Consider the following 21,487-nt stretch of genomic DNA (forward strand, 5'->3'; position numbering starts at 1 on the left):
ACTCTTGGTAACTCAGACTGAGATATGTGAGGTGCAGCAGCTGCCAGGATGATTTGATCAGAGCAGAAGTGAAGAATTTGTGAGCTTGAACAGTCTGAAGATTTCACAGAGTGATTTCTGCAGCTTGGAAATGCTTTTTGAACTTTTGTAGAAAAAAATATTTAAAAAAAAAGACCTGAACTTGATTCTGACCGCCTCTCATAGGTTTCGGCCAATCAGATGATTTTCAGTCTCCCCACCCTCCAGCATTCAGGGCATATAAGGAGTAAGTATGGCTTTTCCTATGGGCATACCACTGTTATGCTGTTATGATGGAGGAGGCGAAGGAGCAGTACAGGATAAAGGAAAGGAGAGTCAGGCACCATTTAAGGAAGATGCAACCCCACAGGTATTACATCACCACCCCCCCACCCCCACCATCTCCACAAAAGAATATACAGGCAACACAGATCATATCAAGACCCCTCTAAAGTGTTCTTCAAAAGAAGAGTGTCAATACCTGATATACAGGAAGTTGCCATGATGTCTTCATCTTTTGTAATTTGAGCCTTCCTGACCTCTTCAGGGAAGAGAATCAGATCCACTGATGGTTTCTGGCTGACAAAGCAGGCCTCCAGCTCCCATTGCTGATGACCACAATCAGAGTGCCCCAAACAGTAGCAGTGGAGCACGACAGTGGGACACATGCAGCTACCAGCTGGTGATCGAGAAATCCATTGGGATGTTGAAAGCTGCCTGGGCAGGTCGGGTGATGGGATCTGCAGTATGCTGCAGATCAGGTGCCCAGAATAATGATAGCCTACTGTGCCCTTCACAACTTTGCCATTCTGAAAGGGCTGAGGAGGATCTAAGACTGAATGGAACAGATCATCAGGATGATGTGTACTCAGAGGAATCCTCGCTGACTGCTGCATGGAGCACCAGAGGATAGATCCTAGCCAAAGTTTTCTCCGCTGTCTAACTCGGTCTTCCTTGGACACTACAGCCTGATCACCTTTTAGCCCACTTGCAAATAAAGAGACATTCACTCAATCCACTACCCATATTACCACATGACCACACATCAACTATCTTTGCCTCGACATGATCATGCCAGTAGTCATCACCATGAATGAGTCAGCACCAAATGAGTGCACCCTTTCCTGTATTACTGTATCCTCCATGAATAAAATGTGCCCTGTCAGTGCACAGCCTATTTTAAATATAATAATTGCAAAGTGCAAAAAAAAATTACCCTGCTCTTTTCTAACTGTGCTTTCCCCAGGCACCTACATGTGCCTTTCTTTCATCTATTCTAGTGCTCCTTCTAAGTGCCATCTGAGGGCCAGGATCGCAGGAAGTGATTGGCTTGTCATGCTGCACAGAGGGGGTCATAGGACAGTGGTATCCCTTGTCTCATGGCACTTGGCTCCTGGCATGGATCTGCTGCTGGCTGCATCTCCTGGGCAGTCTGGTCTCGCCTCCCCCGTTCCACTGGCACAGTGTTCTGAGGGGTATGCCTGAGGCATGGCATGTGCTGATGTCTTGAAGAGATGGCGGTATCAGGCTGGTAGACTTCAACCGTCAGCAGTCCACTAGCCCCTGCATCTGTGGTCCCAATGATCAACGGCATGGCTGATATAATGGCTATCAGATTCTGAAGGCTCTGAGACACGGCGGTCGCTATGGTCTGCAAGCCGTAATGCTATCTGCTCACGAATCTATCTGATATTGCTTCCAAAGCTGCAGTCTGTGCTTCTGTGGAGATGGAGGTACCAACTGGTTGCTGGCTGCTTCTTAGCTGGGCATCAGCTGCTGATTGCAATAAAGCTGCCACTCATTCCTTTGGTGCCTGCAAGGAAGAGAAAGCTTTTGCTGCAAAGGAGAACTGTAGACTTGAAATGTTACACCTGTCAGTTGTCGTACGACCTCAGAGGTTGACCTCAGAGCTTGAACGTAGGCATGATGTTCCTCAAACTACCTTTTTTTCAGGTGAGTACCCATGAATTCTGGGATCCTTGACTCTGAACTCCTTGGTAGTCATCTTCTCAGCATTTACTGGGAAGGTGGCATATCCCCATCCACTTTCCTTCAGTTCCCTCATTCTCTGTGAATCACCCAGTGCCACATCCTCACTATCGAATTCTTCCTGGGTGAAAGAATCTGAGCTGGTGCCTGGGAGTGTGGACCCAAGTGCTGCAGGTGGAGAGTTGAAGGGGTTGGTGCAGAGGAAGATGGGGAAAGGATGATGTAGCTGTAATTGGTGGGTGGGCTGTCCTCATCTTCCTCTTTCTCATCACCATAATAAGGGAAAAAAAACTCCCCAGGTCCTCCGTCTACTCCTGCTCCATTATTATCGTCATCTTCCTTTTCCCATTGCTGCACTGGATCTGCATGCAAGAAGGGGTAGAAGATAAGAATGGTTGAGCATTACCCCCCCCCCCCCCCCCCGAGGATTAAGGAGACTGAGAAAGGGGGTGTGCTTCAGAGGAATTCCAGGGTGACAACTTAGGTGCCCCATCATTAACCTGGCACCAGCAAGATGTCGCCAAGCTAACCATCTCTTATGACAATAGCTAAGTGAGCACCTTGTCCTCGAAGGTTTTGAGGGGTTTAAAGGGGGGATATCCCCTCCGTTGGCCAGCCCTTGGCGGGCATTGCATGCCAATTTGTCCTGCAAAACTTAGAGCGAATGAGGGTAAAGCCAGAAGTTGAGGAGCAAGTGCCCTGGGAGAGCTGAAGTAATAAATGTTGGGATGCAAGGCTGTTAAACTGGAGGAAGGGGTTCTAGGATTGTGCATGTAAGAAATTTCCGTGAGGGTTGCTGGGTGGCCATAGTGCAAGCCACCAGGCTAGAGCCACTCTTCACCAGAGTGCAGTGTGAAGGGTTAGCTGTGGAAGTGTTGCTTTAAGAGTATGCTGGTGCTCAGGGTGGGTAAGGAAGAAAATGAAAGAGTGCTCAGTGTGTTACCTTGCCAGCCCCGGTGAGGTTGTTGAAATTTTTGTGCCACTAGTCTGCAGTCCCAGGGATAAGAGTGTTAGTACTCGGCGGTAGTGTCACATCCCTCCAGACAACACAAGTTACATGTCTGGCTGGCTTGGTGGCACCCATACCAAGGAATCTGTGTTCCCTGTCTTCAGTTTGGATCTTGGCAGTCTGAATTAATGAAGTTCTGCGTTCTTACTCACTGGTTTTGTGCCTTGCTCTGCTTCCTGCTGGGTCCAGTTGGGGTCTGTGAACGTATAATCCTGTACAAGTAAAATAAAAATATCACTCAGACATGCAGTAAAGATACTTGAGAGTGAAGTGAAAGGGCCAAGCACTTTTGCCCCCTAATTTGTTTGACCCACTGTCTGCTAATGAAGAATGCAGGCTGAACTGTGATTTTAAAGGATGCACAGAAGTTTCCAAGTAGTTCAGCTGTTTTTACATGGGGTTTGCACCAATGTCTTACCAATGGTAATGCGAATGAGCAGACCCAGGAAACTTGCGTGTAACCTCCTCCAGAAGCCATCAACAGAGGCAATTTTTTTTAAAGGGGCAACAGCCATTTAACTCATTTTGAGGAAATTCTAGGTCATATTTTTGGCAGCTGCATCTCAAATTGCCCAGGTGTAGTTACATTAATGATGAGCAATCGTATTTAAATTTATATTCCTAATTTAACATGGCCTCTCTACAAAAATGTTTAATTCTAATTCATTTTTAATGTTTAAAGTCAAAACTTTGTAGTAATTTTTGGGCTGTCCATGCTGTGAAAACTAGATTATAAGAAAGCAAATAAAGTATCATGATCACTTTAAGAATTACTAAAGGAGTAACTATTGATCCTATTGTTTTTCAAAGGCATGTGAGAATTTATCTTCGAACCACTATTGAAACATGGTTAGCAATAGCAAATATACTGAAAGTATAAATGGTACAACACACTCCTCACGGCAACACATTCAGATTACGGAGATATTTAAAAATTGATTTCTACTTGCTTTTACATTTGCCACAGTGGGTTCTTTCTGTTTTTGGGACAAAATAACAACTACTTATCTTTTCAATGGTTCTTCAGTATCTGTTCGACACACAATGGTTTAAAATTGTTTTAACTCTTCCCTCAGTTTTAACTCCACCAAACGGTGAGCATGAATGTTTGACCACATTGTATAAGATCAAAATAATGAACTACATTTTCCATGAAAAAATTCTCTAATGCCCTGAAATATGAGTTTTACACAGATGCAAATCTTCAGGAGAGTACTAATGTAGATATGCATTTCACAAAGTGCAAACATTGCTGCTCCTCTTACCAGGCAATTTTTCCAGATGACGTCAGTTTCAGCCCCTATAACACGAATGTTCAACCCGGGAGCCAGCTAGTGGGAGCATTGGTGGATGTTCCTATCAGTCCCTGCATAGTTATTCTTGCCCCAAACTCTTTCTCCTGTGATAGTTGCAATCCATCCTGATGACCTCTTTGCTACACTCAGTTCTTTTCGTTACACTATCAGCCTTTGTTCCTCTCACCCCTAACCTTGAGAATCTCGCCATCCATGTTCCCCACTCCTAGCGCACGCACCCTATAGTTATTCTAATAGTCACTGTACAGATGTAATGAATTGGAGTAAATACACAAATTACCATCCCTTTATGGGATGTAAATTTGTATTAACACTCTAAAATTATCATTGTCTATATATTCCAAAAACTATATTGCATAGTAGGGAATCGAGATTATTAGATAGATTTTAGATTTGGAACAACCTAATTAACTTGTTAATGTAATAGAAATTCCTTAAAGACAGTTTATCAAGGTTTGTGACTTGTGGTAACTTCACCAAAATATGAAACACAATTTTAAATGTTTCTATACAGAGTTAATCATTTGGTATGTATGTTCATATTTATTTCCAACTGCTCATAACTTTTTGCGAGAAATGAAAAACTGGCAAAATGTAACTGACTTATCAGGTGTGTATTGTAGTGTTTGATGAAAAAGATTTGTTTAAAAAGGTTTTTAATAAAATATTATTAATGATCCTCAGACGTAGAGTGCTTGGATTATCAAGTGGAATTGACCATATTGGAAGTATACGATGGGAACTGGCTCTATGTCTTCTTGCTGCTTGGATAATCTGTTATTTCTGCATTTGGAAGGGACCAAAGTCCACTGGAAAGGTGAGTTTATATATTACATAGAATTACATAGAATGTACAGCACAGAAACAGGCCATTTGGTCTACCAGGTCCATGCTAGTATAATAGTATCCAATGCTCCACATAAGCTTCCTCCCTCTCTACTTCATCCAACGCTATCAGCATATCCGTCTATTCCTTCCTCTCTCATGTGTTTATTTAAGTGCATCTATGCTAGTCACCTCAACTACACCTTCTGGTAGCAAATTCCACATTCTAACCATTCTCTGGGTAAAGAAGTTTCTCCTGAATTCCCTATTGGATTTATTAATCACTATCTTATATTTATGGCCCCTAGTTCTTGTCTCCCCCGCAAGTGGAAACATCCACTCTGCGTCAACCCTATCAAACTCTTCCATAATCAGATCACCCCTCAGTCTTCTCTTTTGTAGAGAAAAGAGCCCCAGCCTGCTCAATTCCTTCTAGGTATAACCTCTCAGGTATATCTACTTAGTTATATTTAACATTTGAAACTATAGAAATCTAGACACCATCTGAGCACTGCTTTATAGTCTGAATGGAAGAATCCAGTTTGTCCAGTGGAGTATATGTTATCTTCTAAGCAATATTATTTAATTCAATGTGACATCAATGGTATCTAATTCTACTGCTGGCTCTGTGATTCCTTCAGTTATCACTGGTGGTTTAGGATAATTTCCTTTGCAAAGCCAATTGGCTCAACATCATCAAATAAAATGGCTTTATAAAAATGCTGATTAACTATAGTGCTTCCGTATGAAGTAGTTCTGACATACATAAAAATAACTTAGCACTGATTTTGTTTTTATTTAATATTTTACATACTGCATCACTCTTAGCTTTAGTATTGAAGAAAGCCAGTCTGTACCGTATAATGAATTTCTATACAGGCTTCTCATGGATTAGCCACTTTCTCCTACTTAATGTTGTCGCTGCATTTGGTAGGTCAGTCAGCGCTACCTTTCACTGCCATGCAAACTACTTTAGCTGTGAGGGAAGAATTGTGAGGGATAGGTACTATAAATACTAAGGTCAACAGAATGTGTCAGTTTTTCCTCTTGCCCCAAAAAGGAGCATTGCAATGTGACATAGTGTTCCATCTAACAGCCCAGCTAAGCACTGGCAAAACTTGCTCACTGTAAGCAGGCACATGTGAATGCGAGACATGGCTGAAATTTGATCTATTATTCTCTGGTTTCATTGGCTTTTGACTTCTGAATTCAAATTGAAAGCCGCACTTGCCACGTAGGGTATTTTATTTATAAGCCTTGTTACAATGTATATATCATAAAAAAAATAGAAAAGTTACAAAGCCAATGTCAAATGCTTTGAATTTGCAGTCCATAGCTCAAATGATGTGGAAAGAGATGGAATCGTGTTGTGCTCAGAACCTTTTACAATACTAGTAGAGAATTAAATAGTAGGCTATAATGATGCAATTTATAATAATAAAAGTTTATACCTATTCTTTTGTTAATTAGTTGAAACATCTTCGGTAAGACATTTAGAAACATCTTAACTTGATAGCAACACAAAATGCAACCAGTCGTACCTATACGCAGGAATGTAAAAGCCTTGATTTATCCCCAATCCCCACCTGTATGTCTACAAACAGCCTTGTGTATGGTCCTTGTGAGTTCCACAGCAGCTAGTTTAGTTACAGTAAAGATAGCAGATCGAGCTTGTTGAGGTCTCATAATAAATATTAGTTTGAATGAATTCCGTAGTAGGATTAACATCAAACTGATATTTATAGTAAAATCACGGCGGACATGATTTGTAAGCTGACGTCTTTACTAACGTGAGCACTAAGTATGCTGTCATATCAGTGACCAGAACCTGACGCACCACTGTGTTTGTAGTCATCTGTTGTGTTACTTGCAGTGTAAGAAATTAAATGAGACTAGGGCTATTTCAAATATTGCAGTAGACTCCACCCTTCCTATACCAAGGTCCTGGTTGTGGTTTTTTCTCCATATTTGAGTTGACTGGACTGTTCAGTTACAGTATTAATTAACTTTAGTTTCAGAAAAAACTGTCTCCTGTGTAGATGCAGGTTGTCTTCTAATTACTAAAAAGTCACTGTTTTAGTGAACATTCAAAGTTATTGACCCCATATTAATTACACCTATCACTGCCTCCAATACAGCTGGGCAATGATAATGGAAATGTTACTTTGAAAATGTTTAACGGGCAACGTAGAGAGAACACCGTTAAAAATAAAAATAAGCTTGTGGACTCCTTCTACCTTTGCATTTTGTCCAGTTTCCCTTACATCAGAGGAAGCCTTACCCTGATGCCAGCAGCTCGGATTCTGTCATTGGCTGTGCTCAGAAGAGTTTTCAAAAGCACACTATAACGAGCCTAATGGATTCAATGAGGCATAAAGGAACATTGAAGAAAGGAAAAGAGATGTGTGAAAAAAAAGGAATGAGCTACATTGTGCTGGCCCAGGAAAAGGAGCTGGGCAGCAATGATTATATCTCCTGAAGTGTCTTTTGTTTCAGACTGCAGTAATAGCAAAGAATGGCCCTTCACGGAGAGGCATTAATAGTAGGGCAAAGATTGATCTCTGTATTCACAGGAGGGAAGAAGAACGTTCATGAGATGCATGCAGAGTTTCTGCTCTGCACCTCCCCTGTGTAAGGAATTAAAGCAGCTAGTGAGAGATTTTTCCCGTTGAGATCTAAGTATTCAAGGCTGTCTCTAGGCTATTTGCTGGATGTCTTTGTATTTGTGGTTGGAAAGTTTTTCACATATTTGTTGACTCAGGAGTAGCAGTACACTGTTAATCTGAATCAAAAGGCTCAAGCATTTAATAAAATCTTGATAACCTTGTACACGACAGACTTATCTAAAATAGGATAGTCTGACAAAATCATTACAGAAACAAACATTTAAAAAGATAGATACTAGTTATTTTCTAACTTGCAGAAAATAAGCTATAAAAAGCACAGTAAACATATACTTGAAAAGGAAAAATTTGCAGAGCTATGGGGAAAGAGCAGGGGAGTGGGACTAATTGGATAGCTCTTTCAAAGAGCCGGCACAGGCACGATGGGCCACATGGCCTCCTTCTGTACTGTAAGAATGTTCTATGATTCTATGAAATATGGAGCATACTTTTTCATTTTCTGGTACTTTGCTTTAGGATTGAGCTGTACAGTTAGGATTGCAAAGAAGGAGTAAGTCAGACATGAAGCCACAGCTAATGTTACATCAAAATGGCATTTTACTAACAGGAACATCCATCCAAAGGGTATGCTTAGGCACAAGTTCAATCTAGATATACAACATCCAAATAAATGGAATGTTGGATTTTGAGGGCGGATCGGGGGAGAGGTCGTATAAGAATATAAGGTAAGAACATAAGAAATAGGAGCAGGAATAGGCCTTGTGGCCCCTCGAGCCTGCACCGCCTTTCAGTAAGATCATGGCTGATCTTCTACCTCAACTGCACTTTCCCGCTCTATCCCCATATCCATTTCCTTTGATTCCCTTAGTGTCCAAAAATCTATCGATCTCAGTCTTGAATACACTCAATGACTGAGCATTCACAGCCCTCTGGGTGGAGCATTCCAAAGATTCATAACCATCTGAGAGAAGAAATATTTCCTCATCTCGGTCCTAAGGGGACAGACCCCTTATCTTGAGACTATGACCCCTAATTCTATACACTCTATGAAGAGATTTATGGTGCATAGCTATTCCATTCAGTATAATAATGAATTAAAAGTGCATTTCTTTATAAATCCTATAAACACGTACCTAAAAACAAGAAAGTTAACTGTTTAACATATATGTGAAGAAAGTTATGAGAGTTCATCATTCACAGAAAGTAATTAAAGGAATAATATTTAATGAAGAAGGCATCTATAGGTTATGATATTAATTAAAGATAGTGCAAGAAATGTTAATATCAGAGGGAAATTCAAGAAAGGTTTTTATTATGCCTAAGTTATTGGGCTTTGTGAATAACTATCAAATGCCCGATCTTTGACAATATCAGATTTTTTTTTGCTTGTGAAAACATGTGGTTGTGATTGACTAGAATGATGCAATATTTTAGTGCTGGAAGAATCAATTTGTAATATAAGGCAAAAGAGCAAGTGAGGGAGCACATTAAATATTGTTAGTGAGGATTTAGAGCTAACTTGAGAATGTATCACTTCAGTAAAATCTGCCTTCCACAAAGCTCAGTAAAAATATAGCTATGAACCTTTGCAGGAAACTATCTACCACCATTCAGCCAGCTGAGGAATAGTTTTGATGCATTGTGTGAACATTAAGGTGATACGTAGCTCCATACTTCAGGACTGAAAGCTATTTGTATTAGATGGTTGTGTGGTAGGACAGGCTGTATTGAGAACCTTTGCTTTTGAGATCAGTGCATCACTTTCTATCTCTGAGGCTTTGGTGCATCTGTCAGTCTCACACCGTAAATAAAGCTTTGCTAAACCTAGTGATCGCTCATTGAATTAAAGGTCACGTATGATTTGTGGATTCAGTCGAGAGTGTGCCTTTTTTCTATACCAAAGACTACACATAAACCACATTTAATTGGAGCATTTTCGATTGATCATAAATCTAAGATTACATTAAACGTTTGGAACAGTTGCTAACTTTGCTCATCAAAATGTGACTATAGGTGAACAAAATCAGGATAAATGAGGCAGAAATATCAGGATTATGCAGCACTAAACATTTTTATAATTACATTATAAAACTTATAGGCTGTAAATGATGTCTGGGATACAAATATTGTACATTACTAATCGTCGAATTCTAAATCTTATATTTGATAACTGTTACATTTTCCTATACATTTGCTATAAGTAGTGAAATCCAAATTCAAAATCACAATTGTTAAATGTTGGAATGATCCCTCCTGTTTATTTTCTAGCACGAATGTTACAGGATCTAGTAATCATTGTTATTATTTGTTGCCTGTTAGTTGGAGCATCATCCTCAATATATAAACAGCAAGTTATTATCTACAGAAACAATTTAATTGTGCTGCAGATACGTTTGATTTCCTAAAATTGCCCTTGGATTAATACCACGGTGTGTATTATTGAGATAGGCTAATCGAGAGTCTAAAGCTTGTACAGCATTTAAATGAGAGGTGCTCTTTATTTTATATAACACTGATAGCATGATTTAAAATACACTGCCATAAGACAGCTTAATAAATCATATTGACTTGTGATTCATTTTGCCGATTTCAATCAATACTAAAAATACAAAGTACAGTAATAATCTCATTTTAACACTACCTTTCGGAGCCAAATAAAAGTGTGCTAGTGAAGAGCATTTTGCAAAGGCTGTTTTAAACACTCCATTGGTAAGAAAGCTAGACGCAGTGGAAGTTTTACCCAAGACCATGGAATATCAGAAGGTGCCCCAGTGAGGGATTGTCTTATATGTAGAACAGTAATCTGTACCTTATATGGCGTTACGTATAAATTGTTGTCTTTTTCATAGCAAGTATCTGCACACAATAGTTGCAAATAGGGTTAAATACTTTGCATGACTCCAGATTTATTGTACTTTATTATAATTTTCTAGATCACAAAATATTAAAGAAAGAAATGTTTTCAGAAAATACCAGCAGTCAAATGGTTAAAGGTGAAGGAAACTCAAGGGGGAGTGATTTTTATTCAAATACTCCCTCAGTTTATATTGAAAAAACATATGCTCATAAAATATTTGTTGACTTTTTATTAAATGTTTACCTCCACGGAGCAGTCTGATGGAATTTGCATTTCTTCCAGGCTTTTGTTGGTGCAGGCAGAGATTAATACAAGGAAACCATTTCCCCACTCTGCTTGGTGGGTGTTCTTAAGCAATGTGTTTCTCTAATTGAATGGTTTATGATTTGTTATCCTGTTTTCTTTGGTTAAGCTCCTTAGTTACAAGTTTGGACAGTGGCCATAGCTAGCCTATAGAGCAGAGCTTTCATCCTCCCTGACTCGTTTCATCAGTGGGAGAGCATTACCTCTTTTTGTGGGTAATCTTTTTTCACTTGGGATTTACCTTCAAAATAGCCTAGCTCACTAAGGTAAGGCTCAGAAAGTATGATTTTCTCTCAGATATTAGCTAAGTTAGGAGTGTGAATTTATTCCCTCCGAATGGAACAGTTTCCCTTCATGACAGCATAAACAGGGACCCTAATTTGTTCTCCTTGGCCTCTCATTATGATAGTCTAATCAATTGAGCTTGGAACTTTGATCCATTTCATCAATGCGGAGGGTTCTCTCTTTACAGTAGCGCCTTAGACTTTCCTCTTGGTGGACTGTAGCAGGTACCCTCAGTGGTACTGCCACCTACTTGGCACTTTGTATATTTTTCACTGCTCAGTAACTCGCCAGATGTAACTATTCAATTGACCACATGGATGTGCCACTTGGGCTCAAAATAGAGCCACAACCAGTGTTAAAAATAGGCCTAGAATCCCAGTTCAAGCACATAAGTAGGGATTGAGTTACATCAATGGAATATTTTTTGTGTTGCAACCCCTCTCTGAAATGCTGTTGGATACTTGAGGCCTCCCTGATAAGGGCAGGATCCAGCTATGTCACAGACATGACAGGCCATTCAAAAAAAGCTCACCAGTGCCAAAATAAAGTTGATCTATGGTCTTTTTGCAAGTTGGTAGAGTGGAAAATCAGGACATAGGTCAGTACGTAATTCCCTGACGAGCTCAGCTACTGTGTTCCACACCGTTGTCAGTAACCAACTGCCACCACTGGTAGCAAAACCATTTGTTAGTCGGTTACAGTAGCATCAGGTAAAAATAAACCAAAAATCAAGTACTACACTTAACCATCGTAAGAAACATCTAGACCAGTGTAGTTAGCTAAAGTGGTGGCTGATTCATTTCATTAAAATATTAGATCACCACAGCTAAGACATACCAGAAGCTTTCTGCTTAAGAAGAAATGCCTCTTGTTATTCTCTTTAGGTGCATTGGTTAGCCAGTTTTATGGCTCTGATTTCTCTCGTCAAAGCTGAAGGGAGAATGTTTTTCCCTTCAAGACGGTGCAGTTGGATGAACTAGCCACCCTGATTCATTCAGTCAGAGAAAGGACAATAACATTATTCCCTCCAACTAGAAGACCTGGACTGGGCCTAACAAGATCTTAGTTTTTTTTTTAAGATCACCTAAATGGTACTTTCAGATTGAAGACAATAGCAGATTTATTTTTATTGCTATGAAAGTTTCTTCCTCCCCTCTGTTTTTCTGAAGGTGTCGATTTCTCACTGGGTCATGGTCCCATGGGTGCCAGTTGTCTCTCTTACCTCACCCAATGTTGCTGTGTGTGAAAGTTTTGCTAATTTTACTAACAGCATTTTGAAATGATAAATAATTAATTAATTTTTATATAGAGGTCATTCAGCAGCTTCAAACATTATTTTGAAAAATTAAATACTTGCTGCCTAGCAACCACAAAAAAAACACAGGTATTTGAATTTTTACTGTCTTGTGCTATCACTGTAGCATCTAAATGTCCCCAAAACGAACACTCAGACCTGGATATGTTTATTAATATTTGCTGCAATTTCTATGATCTTCTTCACGCTCCCCATACATTGAAAATAAATGGGCTTTGTTTGTATAAGATAATTACAATGAGGTAGCCACCCTGAGAACCTTGTTTGCTGCAAGTAAAATTACAACTGCAAGCAGAAGAGTTGCAGGAAAAGGAGCGCTAACTAACTCTTGCCCAAAGCCCTTAGGGTTGTCCTATGAGGAGAAATTGAGTAGAATGGGCCTATTTCCTCTGGAGTTTAGAAGAATGAGAGGTGATCTCATTGAAACATATAAGATTCTGAGGGGGCTTGACAGGGTAGATGCTGAGAGGTTGTTTCCCCTGGCTGGAGAGTCTAGAACCAGGGGGCATAGTCTCAGGATAAGGGATCGGCCATTTAAGGAGGAATTTCTTCAATCAGAGGGTTGTGAATCTTTGGAATTCTCTACCCCAGAAGGCTGTGGATGCTGAGTCGTTGAATATGTTCAAGGCTGAGATAGATAGATTTTTGGACTCTAGGGAAATCAAGGGATGTGGGGATCGGGCAGGAAAGTGGAGTTGAGGTCGAAGATCATCCATGATCTTATTGAATGGTACAGCAGGCTTGAGGGGCCGTATGGCCTACTCCTGCTCCTATTTCTTATGTTCTTATGTTCTTGCAAATACAACAAAAAATGTGCCATATACAGTGACTGGAATTAATGTACAAAAACACCCCTGCACCTATTTTGTATGGATAAGCTGGGTGGGGGGAGGATCCAGTAAGATCGATGTGAAATTCTGTGTGGGACCATATAACATCTATTTTGCATATATATTGAGGCTGATTTTGGACTTGACCCGAGTCTCCCAGAAGCTGGTCCAGAACACTGAGTTCATGTGTGCTTGTGCACCCAATTTTGTCCCCACAATCACCATTAGCAAAGTTCTGGCAGCCAGCACATCCTTACAAAATAAGGAATATTTATCAAATTAGAACTTACATCTCACACTTGACCTGCCTAATTCTCTCAGCGTGAAGGATCATTACACCTTCCTGCTGCCTTATATTACAGAAATTAGTTTCTGCAGCATTTCTAAAATTGTGGTAATGACATTTTTGAAGTTTTTCTCCTCCATCAGAATATACTAATAATTCAGCTTCCATGATTTTGCTCATTCCAATGGCTACAATTTGCTGAATATATATCAGTTCATTGCACCATTGAGAGTGTGTAGACTTACTGTCAGTAAGCGGAACTTCCTACATAATGCACACTACAAGATCCAGGATTTTATGAGCTGCAGATTTGGGGGTGGTATGAAGCACCATACAACCGATAGAATTTTACCCAAATGGACATAAATTACAGGTTTGAGTTTTATATCAGCCAAACCTTTACATTGGGTTTGTTGGGTGTCCTGTAGAGCAGACATACATTACAGTAATAGCCAGACTGATACAGAGGTACAGTAGCCAATATTTAATTTTATAATAATGCCAGCTGGCTGGCAAACAAGAGACCATCATTGCATTTTGCTAATCAACCAGCACGAAATTCAAACCCAGTAATGTAGATGAGACTATATAGAATGTGAATATTTTAATACGCACATTTTTGGAATTCAGTATAAAATGATGGGCTAGATGTAGTAGACTGTCTGAAGATTTGCTGACCTTTCAGTCCTGATATTAGATGCAGCTTAACGGGAGGAATATGTATATGTAAGAACATAGGAACAGGAGTAGGCCATTTAGCCCCTCAATCCTGTTTTGCCATTCAGTGAGCTCATGGCTGATCTGTACCTCAACTCCATTTGTCTGCGTTTGCTCCATTGATACACTTGATACATTTACCTAACAAAAATCTATCGGTCTCAGTCTTGAAGATTTTAATTGACCCAGCATCTACAGTCTTTTGGGGGAGACATCTAAACTCAAGGCAATACAAACCAAATGCAGAGAATGTTGCATTAATGATGGTAGTGTACTGTTTCTTTCTTGAGTGTGAGAGACTAATGGGAGAGTACAAGGGGGCAGAAGTTATGCTGCAGCTATACAAAACCTGGTTAAACCGCACCTGGAGTACTGTGAGCAGTTCTGGGCACCGCACCTTTGGAAGGACATATTGGCCTTGGAGGGAGTGCAGCGTAGGTTTACCAGAATGATACCCGGACTTCAAGGGTTAAGTTACGAGGAGAGATTACACAAATTGGGGTTGTATTCTCCAGAGTTTAGAAGGTTAAAGGGTGATCTGATCAAAGTTTCTAAGATATTAAGGGGAACAGATAGGGTGGATAGAGAGAAACTATTTCCGCTGGTTGGGGATTCTAGGAGTAGGGGACACAGTCTAAAAATTAGAGCCAGACCTTTCAGGAGTGAGATTAGAAAACATTTCTACACACAAAGGGTGGTAGAAGTTTGGAACTCTCTTCCGCAAATGACAATTGATACTAGCTCAATTGCTAAATTTAAATCTGAGATAGTTAGCTTTTTGGCAACCAAAGGTATTAAGGGGTATGGGCCAAAGGCAGGTATATGGAGTTAGGTCACAGATCAGCCATAATCTTATCAAATAGCGGAACAGGTACGAGGGGCTGAATGGCCTACTCCTGTTCCTATCTTCCTATGAGAGGTTTATTATTTACAGGGTATATTGATGACTGAATGAAAATAGCTTCACAGCTCCTCCAGCGGCTCAATTAATAAAGTTAATATTTAATTAAGCCATATAGACCAAGATGGTGCACAACTTTATTCCTGGCCTGTGCTGGAATGGCAGATGTCTGCTGAGTTCGGGGAGGGGGAAGGGGGCCGTAGGGGTGTAACAATTAGTTTCAGTGTCCCTGGGCTGGAGAGGAGAAAAATAGCTAGGGATCCTGCACCAGATTGCAATCCTGCTGGAAAGTGTGCATTTATGGTTGCAGATGAAGCCAGGATTGGGCTTTGCTGTGACCGCCCCCCCCACCATTCACCGCCCCACACAGTCAAATAGCGTCACAGTACTCCCTGCCTAGGCACTCTTGATAGGACTTTGAACTAATAAAACGGGGGGAGGATCTGATGAAAATAACATAAGTCTGAAGATAGAAGAAATAAGAGATGAGAGTAAAGGTCAGACCAAGGTAAAGAACAAAGGTAACATAAACGGTCAGGGAACAAATACAGTAATAGAACATGAGTACAAAATGATTGTTAAAAATAAAGTGAGGGGAACAATTATTAAAAACAAATTAAATTGCCTGTATAGCAATGTGCACAGCATCCAAACAAAACAAGGGAATTGGAGGCAATAATTTGTAGCAAGGAGCCAGATGCAGGAGGGATAACTGAAACATGGCCACATAAAGAACAGGACTGGCAGTTAAATATTGCATGATATAACATAATTAGAAAGGACAGGGAAGGAAAGAAGGGGGGGAGTAGCTGCACTAATTAGAGACAACATGATCTCAATAGAAAAAAGGGACATAAGTAACATTAAGATAGAAACAGAATCCATATGGATTGAGACAAAGGATAAGAAGAGATCGATCACACTAATAGGTATATTCTAAAGACGACCTATAAGTGGAAGGGAAGTGGAGAGAGAAATATGTAGGAAAATCTATGAAATGAGTAAAACACACCGAATAATAATCATGGGAAAATTCAACTGTCCCCAAATAAACAGGCAAAAAGAGGTATGGAAAAGAGAAAGGGGAATGGAGTTTTTACAGTGTGTACATGACTCCTTCCTCACCCAGTATGTGAGAAGCCCAACAATAGAGGAATCACTGCTGGATCTAGTAATGGGAAATGAACCGGAGCAGATTAGAGAAATAAGCATAGGGGAACATCTAGGCAATGGCGATCATAACATAATAAGGTTTAAAATAATAATTGAGAAAGACATAAGTAAGACAAAGACCAAAGTAATAGATTGGAAAAAAAGCTAATTTTGAGGGAATGAGAATGGAACTAGGGAAGGTAAACTGGAAAAAAAATGACAAAGAGATAGAACAGCAGTGGGAAATATTTAAAACGGTGATCAATAGCGTTTAAGAGAAATTTATTCCTTTAAAAAACAAGAACAAATCAACCAATAATGAAACACCATGGATGAATAAAGAGATAAGGATAAAATTGAAACTAAAGAATAAGGCATACTCTAAGTACATAGACAATAAAGGAAAGAATGACAGAAGGGAATACAAAGAGGTTAGGAAGGATTTCAAAAAACAATTATGAAAGCAAAGAGGAACTATGAAATTGAATTATCAAGGAGTATAAAAAGAAATAGTAAAGTATTCTACAGACACATAAATAACAAAAGAAAAATCAGGATAGAGATAGGGCCACTAAGGGATGCACAAGATAAACTTACAGGTACTGCGTTGTAGACTCATGACTAAAGTCAGAGCATGTGGAATCAGGGGACAGATAGCAAGCTGGTTACAAAACAAAAAAGTGAGTCGGGGTTAATTTTGTACACCTTAATTAAATTACCCCTCAGCCTCCTCTGTTCCAAAGAAAACAACACCAGCCTATCCAATCTTTCCTCATAGCTAAAATTTTCCAGTCCTGGCAACATCCTCGTAAATCTTCTCTGTACCCTCTCTAGTGCAATTACATCCTTCCTGTAATGTGGTGACCAGAACTGTACACAGTACTCAAGCTATGGCCTAACTAATGTTTTATACAGTTCTAGCATAACCTCCCTGCTCTTATATTCTATGCCTCAGCTACTAAAAGAAAGTATCCTGTATGCCTTTTTAACCACCTTATCTACCTGTCCTGCTACCTTCAGGAATCTGTGGACATGCACTCCAAGGTCCCTCACTTCCTCTGCACCTCTTAGGATCCTCCCATTTATTGTGTACTCCCTTGCCTTGTTTGCCCTTCCCAAATGCTTTACCTCACACTTCTCCGGATTGAATTTCATTTGCCACTTTTTTGCCCACCTGACCAGTCCATTGATATCTTCCTGCAGTCTACAGCTTTCCTCCTCACAGTCAACCACATGGCCAATTTTTGTATCATGTGCAAACTTCTTAATCGTGCCCCCTACATTTAAGTCCAAATCATTAATGTATACCACAAAAAGCAAGGGACCTGGTCCTGAGCCCTGTGGAACCCCACTGGAAACAACCTTCCAGTCACACAAACACCCATCGACCATTACCCATTGCTTCCTGTGTAACTCAAGGTAACTCAATATAACTCAATGAATGGTCACTCACGGTATTCCAGCATTTTCATACCTTGAGTGGAGAAGGGGAGAAAATTGAAGTGGGAAAAAGGGATGTGCAAGGCTGCATCAATGCGGGGGTGGGGATTTGTTTATTTTAATCTAAAATAGATTATGTGGTCAGGGCCATTAAGTGATCAACTGTAATTAATAGTTTCACAGTCCTTAGAAATAATTATCGCATTATCAATTTGCAAAAAATCACTATTACACAAGTGTTTATTATCTTAACCCCTTTTTGGTTTGATCCTGCAGTATATGATTCCTGTTCTTAGTAAAAGTTCAGTTAATTAATTGCGCGCAAACATGAGAGCTTCATTTCATTGATTTAATCCAATAGGAATAAAGTAAAGAATTCAAGTGATGTGCAGTGTTTTGTTGATATATAATTGATCATAACAGGCGAGTTTCGTACAGAACTTTCAGTGCTGACACAAAATTAAATATGAATGAAGTCAGAATTATGTGGAGTTTAACTGTTTTTCATCACATAATTGTTTATCTAGCAGGGCTTCCAGTTTTTGACTTGTGTATTGAAGGATGTTTACATTCTTTTGATTTCCTTATGATTATGTTTACTGATTTTTGTGCTTTATTTTTTCCTGAATTCAGTCAAAAATCAGGTGAAATCAGCAGCAAGGTAATCTTTGGTTAAGCAGCAATTGTGTCCAGTTTTGGAGGCCTTACTTTAGGAAGGATGTCAAGGCCACGGAGAGAGTACAGAAGGGATTTACCAAAATGACAGCAGGGTTGAGAAGCTTTAGTTACGAGCAAAGATTAGAGAACCTGGGAATCTTATCACTAGAACATAGAACGTTAAGAGGAGATCTGATAGAGGTGTTCAAAATATGGGGGGTTTAATAAAGTAAATGGGGAAAAACTATTTCCACTGGTCAGTAGGTCAGTAGTCAGAGGACATGAATTTAAAATTTAACAAAAATGAAGGGAGAAGAATTTATTTTCAAAAATGTTTCTCTCCAGTTTTCTCTTCACTATTGCACCCTTTTAAGAGAACAGAATTCATCACTTCAGATTCTAAGATGGCTGAATACTGCTGGCAAAATACTCAAAATAATGGGGTCAACACAGGAAGGGTTAGAAGAATTTATTTTACACAGAGTGTTGTTAGGATATGGACAGAAACAGTGATAGAAGCATGATCCATAACAGCTTTTTAATGGGAAGTGATTAAATATTTGGAAAAAAAATTAAAAGGGCATGGAGAAAGAGGAGGGAAATGGGGCTAAGTGGATCGCACTTTTAGAGAGCTGGCACAGGGACAGTGGGTCGAGTGGCCTCCTTTCTTGCCATAAAATTCAACGAGGGTGAAATTCAACTTCGGCAGGGTTGCGAAACGAGTGGTAGCGCGTCAGCTGCCCCGTTATACGTGTTTTTCATCGTTTAAGTACATCAAGGAGAAAATACATTTTTTACATAAGCCGGTTTAGATAAACTGTTGTATTGGCTGGCTAGAAATTGTATTATCCTCTTATACTTACATCTTTATACCAATTTGAAAGTGATATTGAATGCTTGTGAGGTTATGCACTTTGGCAGGAAAAATCAGAGAGCAAGTTATTATCTTAATGGCGAGAAACTGGAAAGTACTGCAGTGCAAAGGGATCTGGGGGTCCTAGTGCAAGAAAATCAAAAAGTTAGTATGCAGGTGCAGCAGGTGATCAAGAAGGCCAACGGAATGTTGGCTTTTATTGCTAGGGGGATAGAATATAAAAACAGGGAGGTATTGCTGCAGTTATATAAGGTATTGGCGAGACCGCACCTGGAATACTGCATACAGTTTTGGTGTCCATACTTAAGAAAAGACATACTTGCTCTCGAGGCAGTACAAAGAAGGTTCACTCGGTTAATCCCGGGGATGAGGGGGCGGACATATGAGGAGAGGTTGAGTAGATTGGGACTCTACTCATTGGAGTTCAGAAGAATGAGAGGCGATCTTATTGAAACATATAAGATTGTGAAGGGGCTTGATCGGGTGGATGCGGTAAGGATGTTCCCAAGGATGGGTGAAACTAGAACTAGGGGGCATAATCTTAGAATAAGGGGCTGCTCTTTCAAAACTGAGATGAGGAGAAACTTCTTCACTCAGAGGGTAGTAGGTCTGTGGAATTTGCTGCCCCAGGAAGCTGTGGAAGCTACATCATTAAATAAATTTAAAACAGAAATAGACAGTTTCCTAGAAGTAAAGGGAATTAGGGGTTACGGGGAGCGGGCAGGAAATTGGACATGAATTTAGATTTGAGGTTAGGATCAGATCAGCCATGATCTTATTGAATGGCGGAGCAGGCTCGAGGGGCCGATTGGCCTACTCCTGCTCCTATTTCTTATGTTCTTATGTTCTTACTTCAGTAAAGCAAGACTAATGCAATATCAGTTTAAAAACTTACCTCTAAAGATGGGTCCAAAGTGCTATTCTATCACTTTCCCGTTGGTACTGTACGGCTATAAACAGTGTTCAGTCACCGGACACATACCTGCACAGTACATCAGACGTCATTATGTGGACTGATTGTCTGTAGAAGACAGTTGCTGCAGCTATTTTATCCATCCTGTGTTGACCCCATTATTTTGAGTATTTTACCAGCAGTATTCAGCCGTCTTAGAATCTGAAGTGATGAATTCGGTTTCTTAAATGGGTGAAGAGAAAACTGGAGAGAAACATTTTTGAAAATCCACCCTTAATAACTATGAAAATACTCAGCTGGCATCCTATCTCATGGGATACACCATCATTGCTGTGTTTTTTTCTCCCATTATTAACACTACGTTTTTAATAGAAAAAACCAGGAATGGGTAGTAATTCCTCTGATCCACAAGTCAATTAACAAGCAACACTAACAAAACAATTGGGACAGGGCCCGTTTGATGGAATGTTGGGCTTTTGTAATTTTCTTTCATTAACAATTCTGGTGTTGGCAGAAAATCATTATGAAAAATTATTAAGGGGCCCTCACGATATCAAGTTAACTCTTCCTCAGTCGTATTGCACAGGTTTTAGTTTGCAGCCTGGTACCCTATTACTACTTTTCTATTTGACTTTGCCTACTTCTGGGGTTCCCCTTCCTTTGTATAATGACTGTTTTGCTGACACTTCCCTTGGAGTTCCAGAACTAGCGAATTACAAAAATAAGCTTCAATGAGATGATTAAGCAGGATGAGTCAACCTTTACCTGCTCCTTATCCTGCCAACTTACATTAAAAAAAAGGTGTAGAGACTACAAAATGCTGTTTATGTGTTTTATGGATGATTTTATCCTGAAACTGTAGTATATTAACAATTAACGTGCAATGCTTACAGAACAGTTGGGACAAGGCCAGTTTGATAGAATGTGGGGCCCATTATATCATGGTTGCATCATTTGTAGATTTTGTGTAGATTTGTTGAAATTGCGCAATCGGCTAGAAAACAGTGAGAGCCACCAAGAACAAACAAGGCTGGAGTTCACAGCGGGGACCACCTTCCTGAGTTCATTTCCCATTGAATAATTCATGTGCTGTTCTCATTTCATAGCGAGAGGCTTACACAGAGTGCTCTACCCAAATACGTGTATTCATAAATATAGCACAGTGACATGCATGTA

General features: G+C 39.9%; 1 protein-coding gene across 1 annotated transcript in view; it reads left to right on the plus strand.

The window, feature by feature from the left end:
• The window catches only part of slc6a11b (solute carrier family 6 member 11b), a 121,209-nt gene that overhangs the window by 4,912 nt on the left and 94,810 nt on the right, over positions 1-21,487 (plus strand). The window contains exon 6 of the mRNA XM_067998649.1: positions 5,017-5,149. Coding sequence (XP_067854750.1) covers positions 5,017-5,149 — 133 coding nt within the window. The remainder of the gene's footprint in view (positions 1-5,016; positions 5,150-21,487) is intronic.

This window comes from Heptranchias perlo, chromosome 17 (genome assembly GCF_035084215.1).
Source record: "Heptranchias perlo isolate sHepPer1 chromosome 17, sHepPer1.hap1, whole genome shotgun sequence".
NCBI lineage: Eukaryota > Metazoa > Chordata > Chondrichthyes > Hexanchiformes > Hexanchidae > Heptranchias > Heptranchias perlo.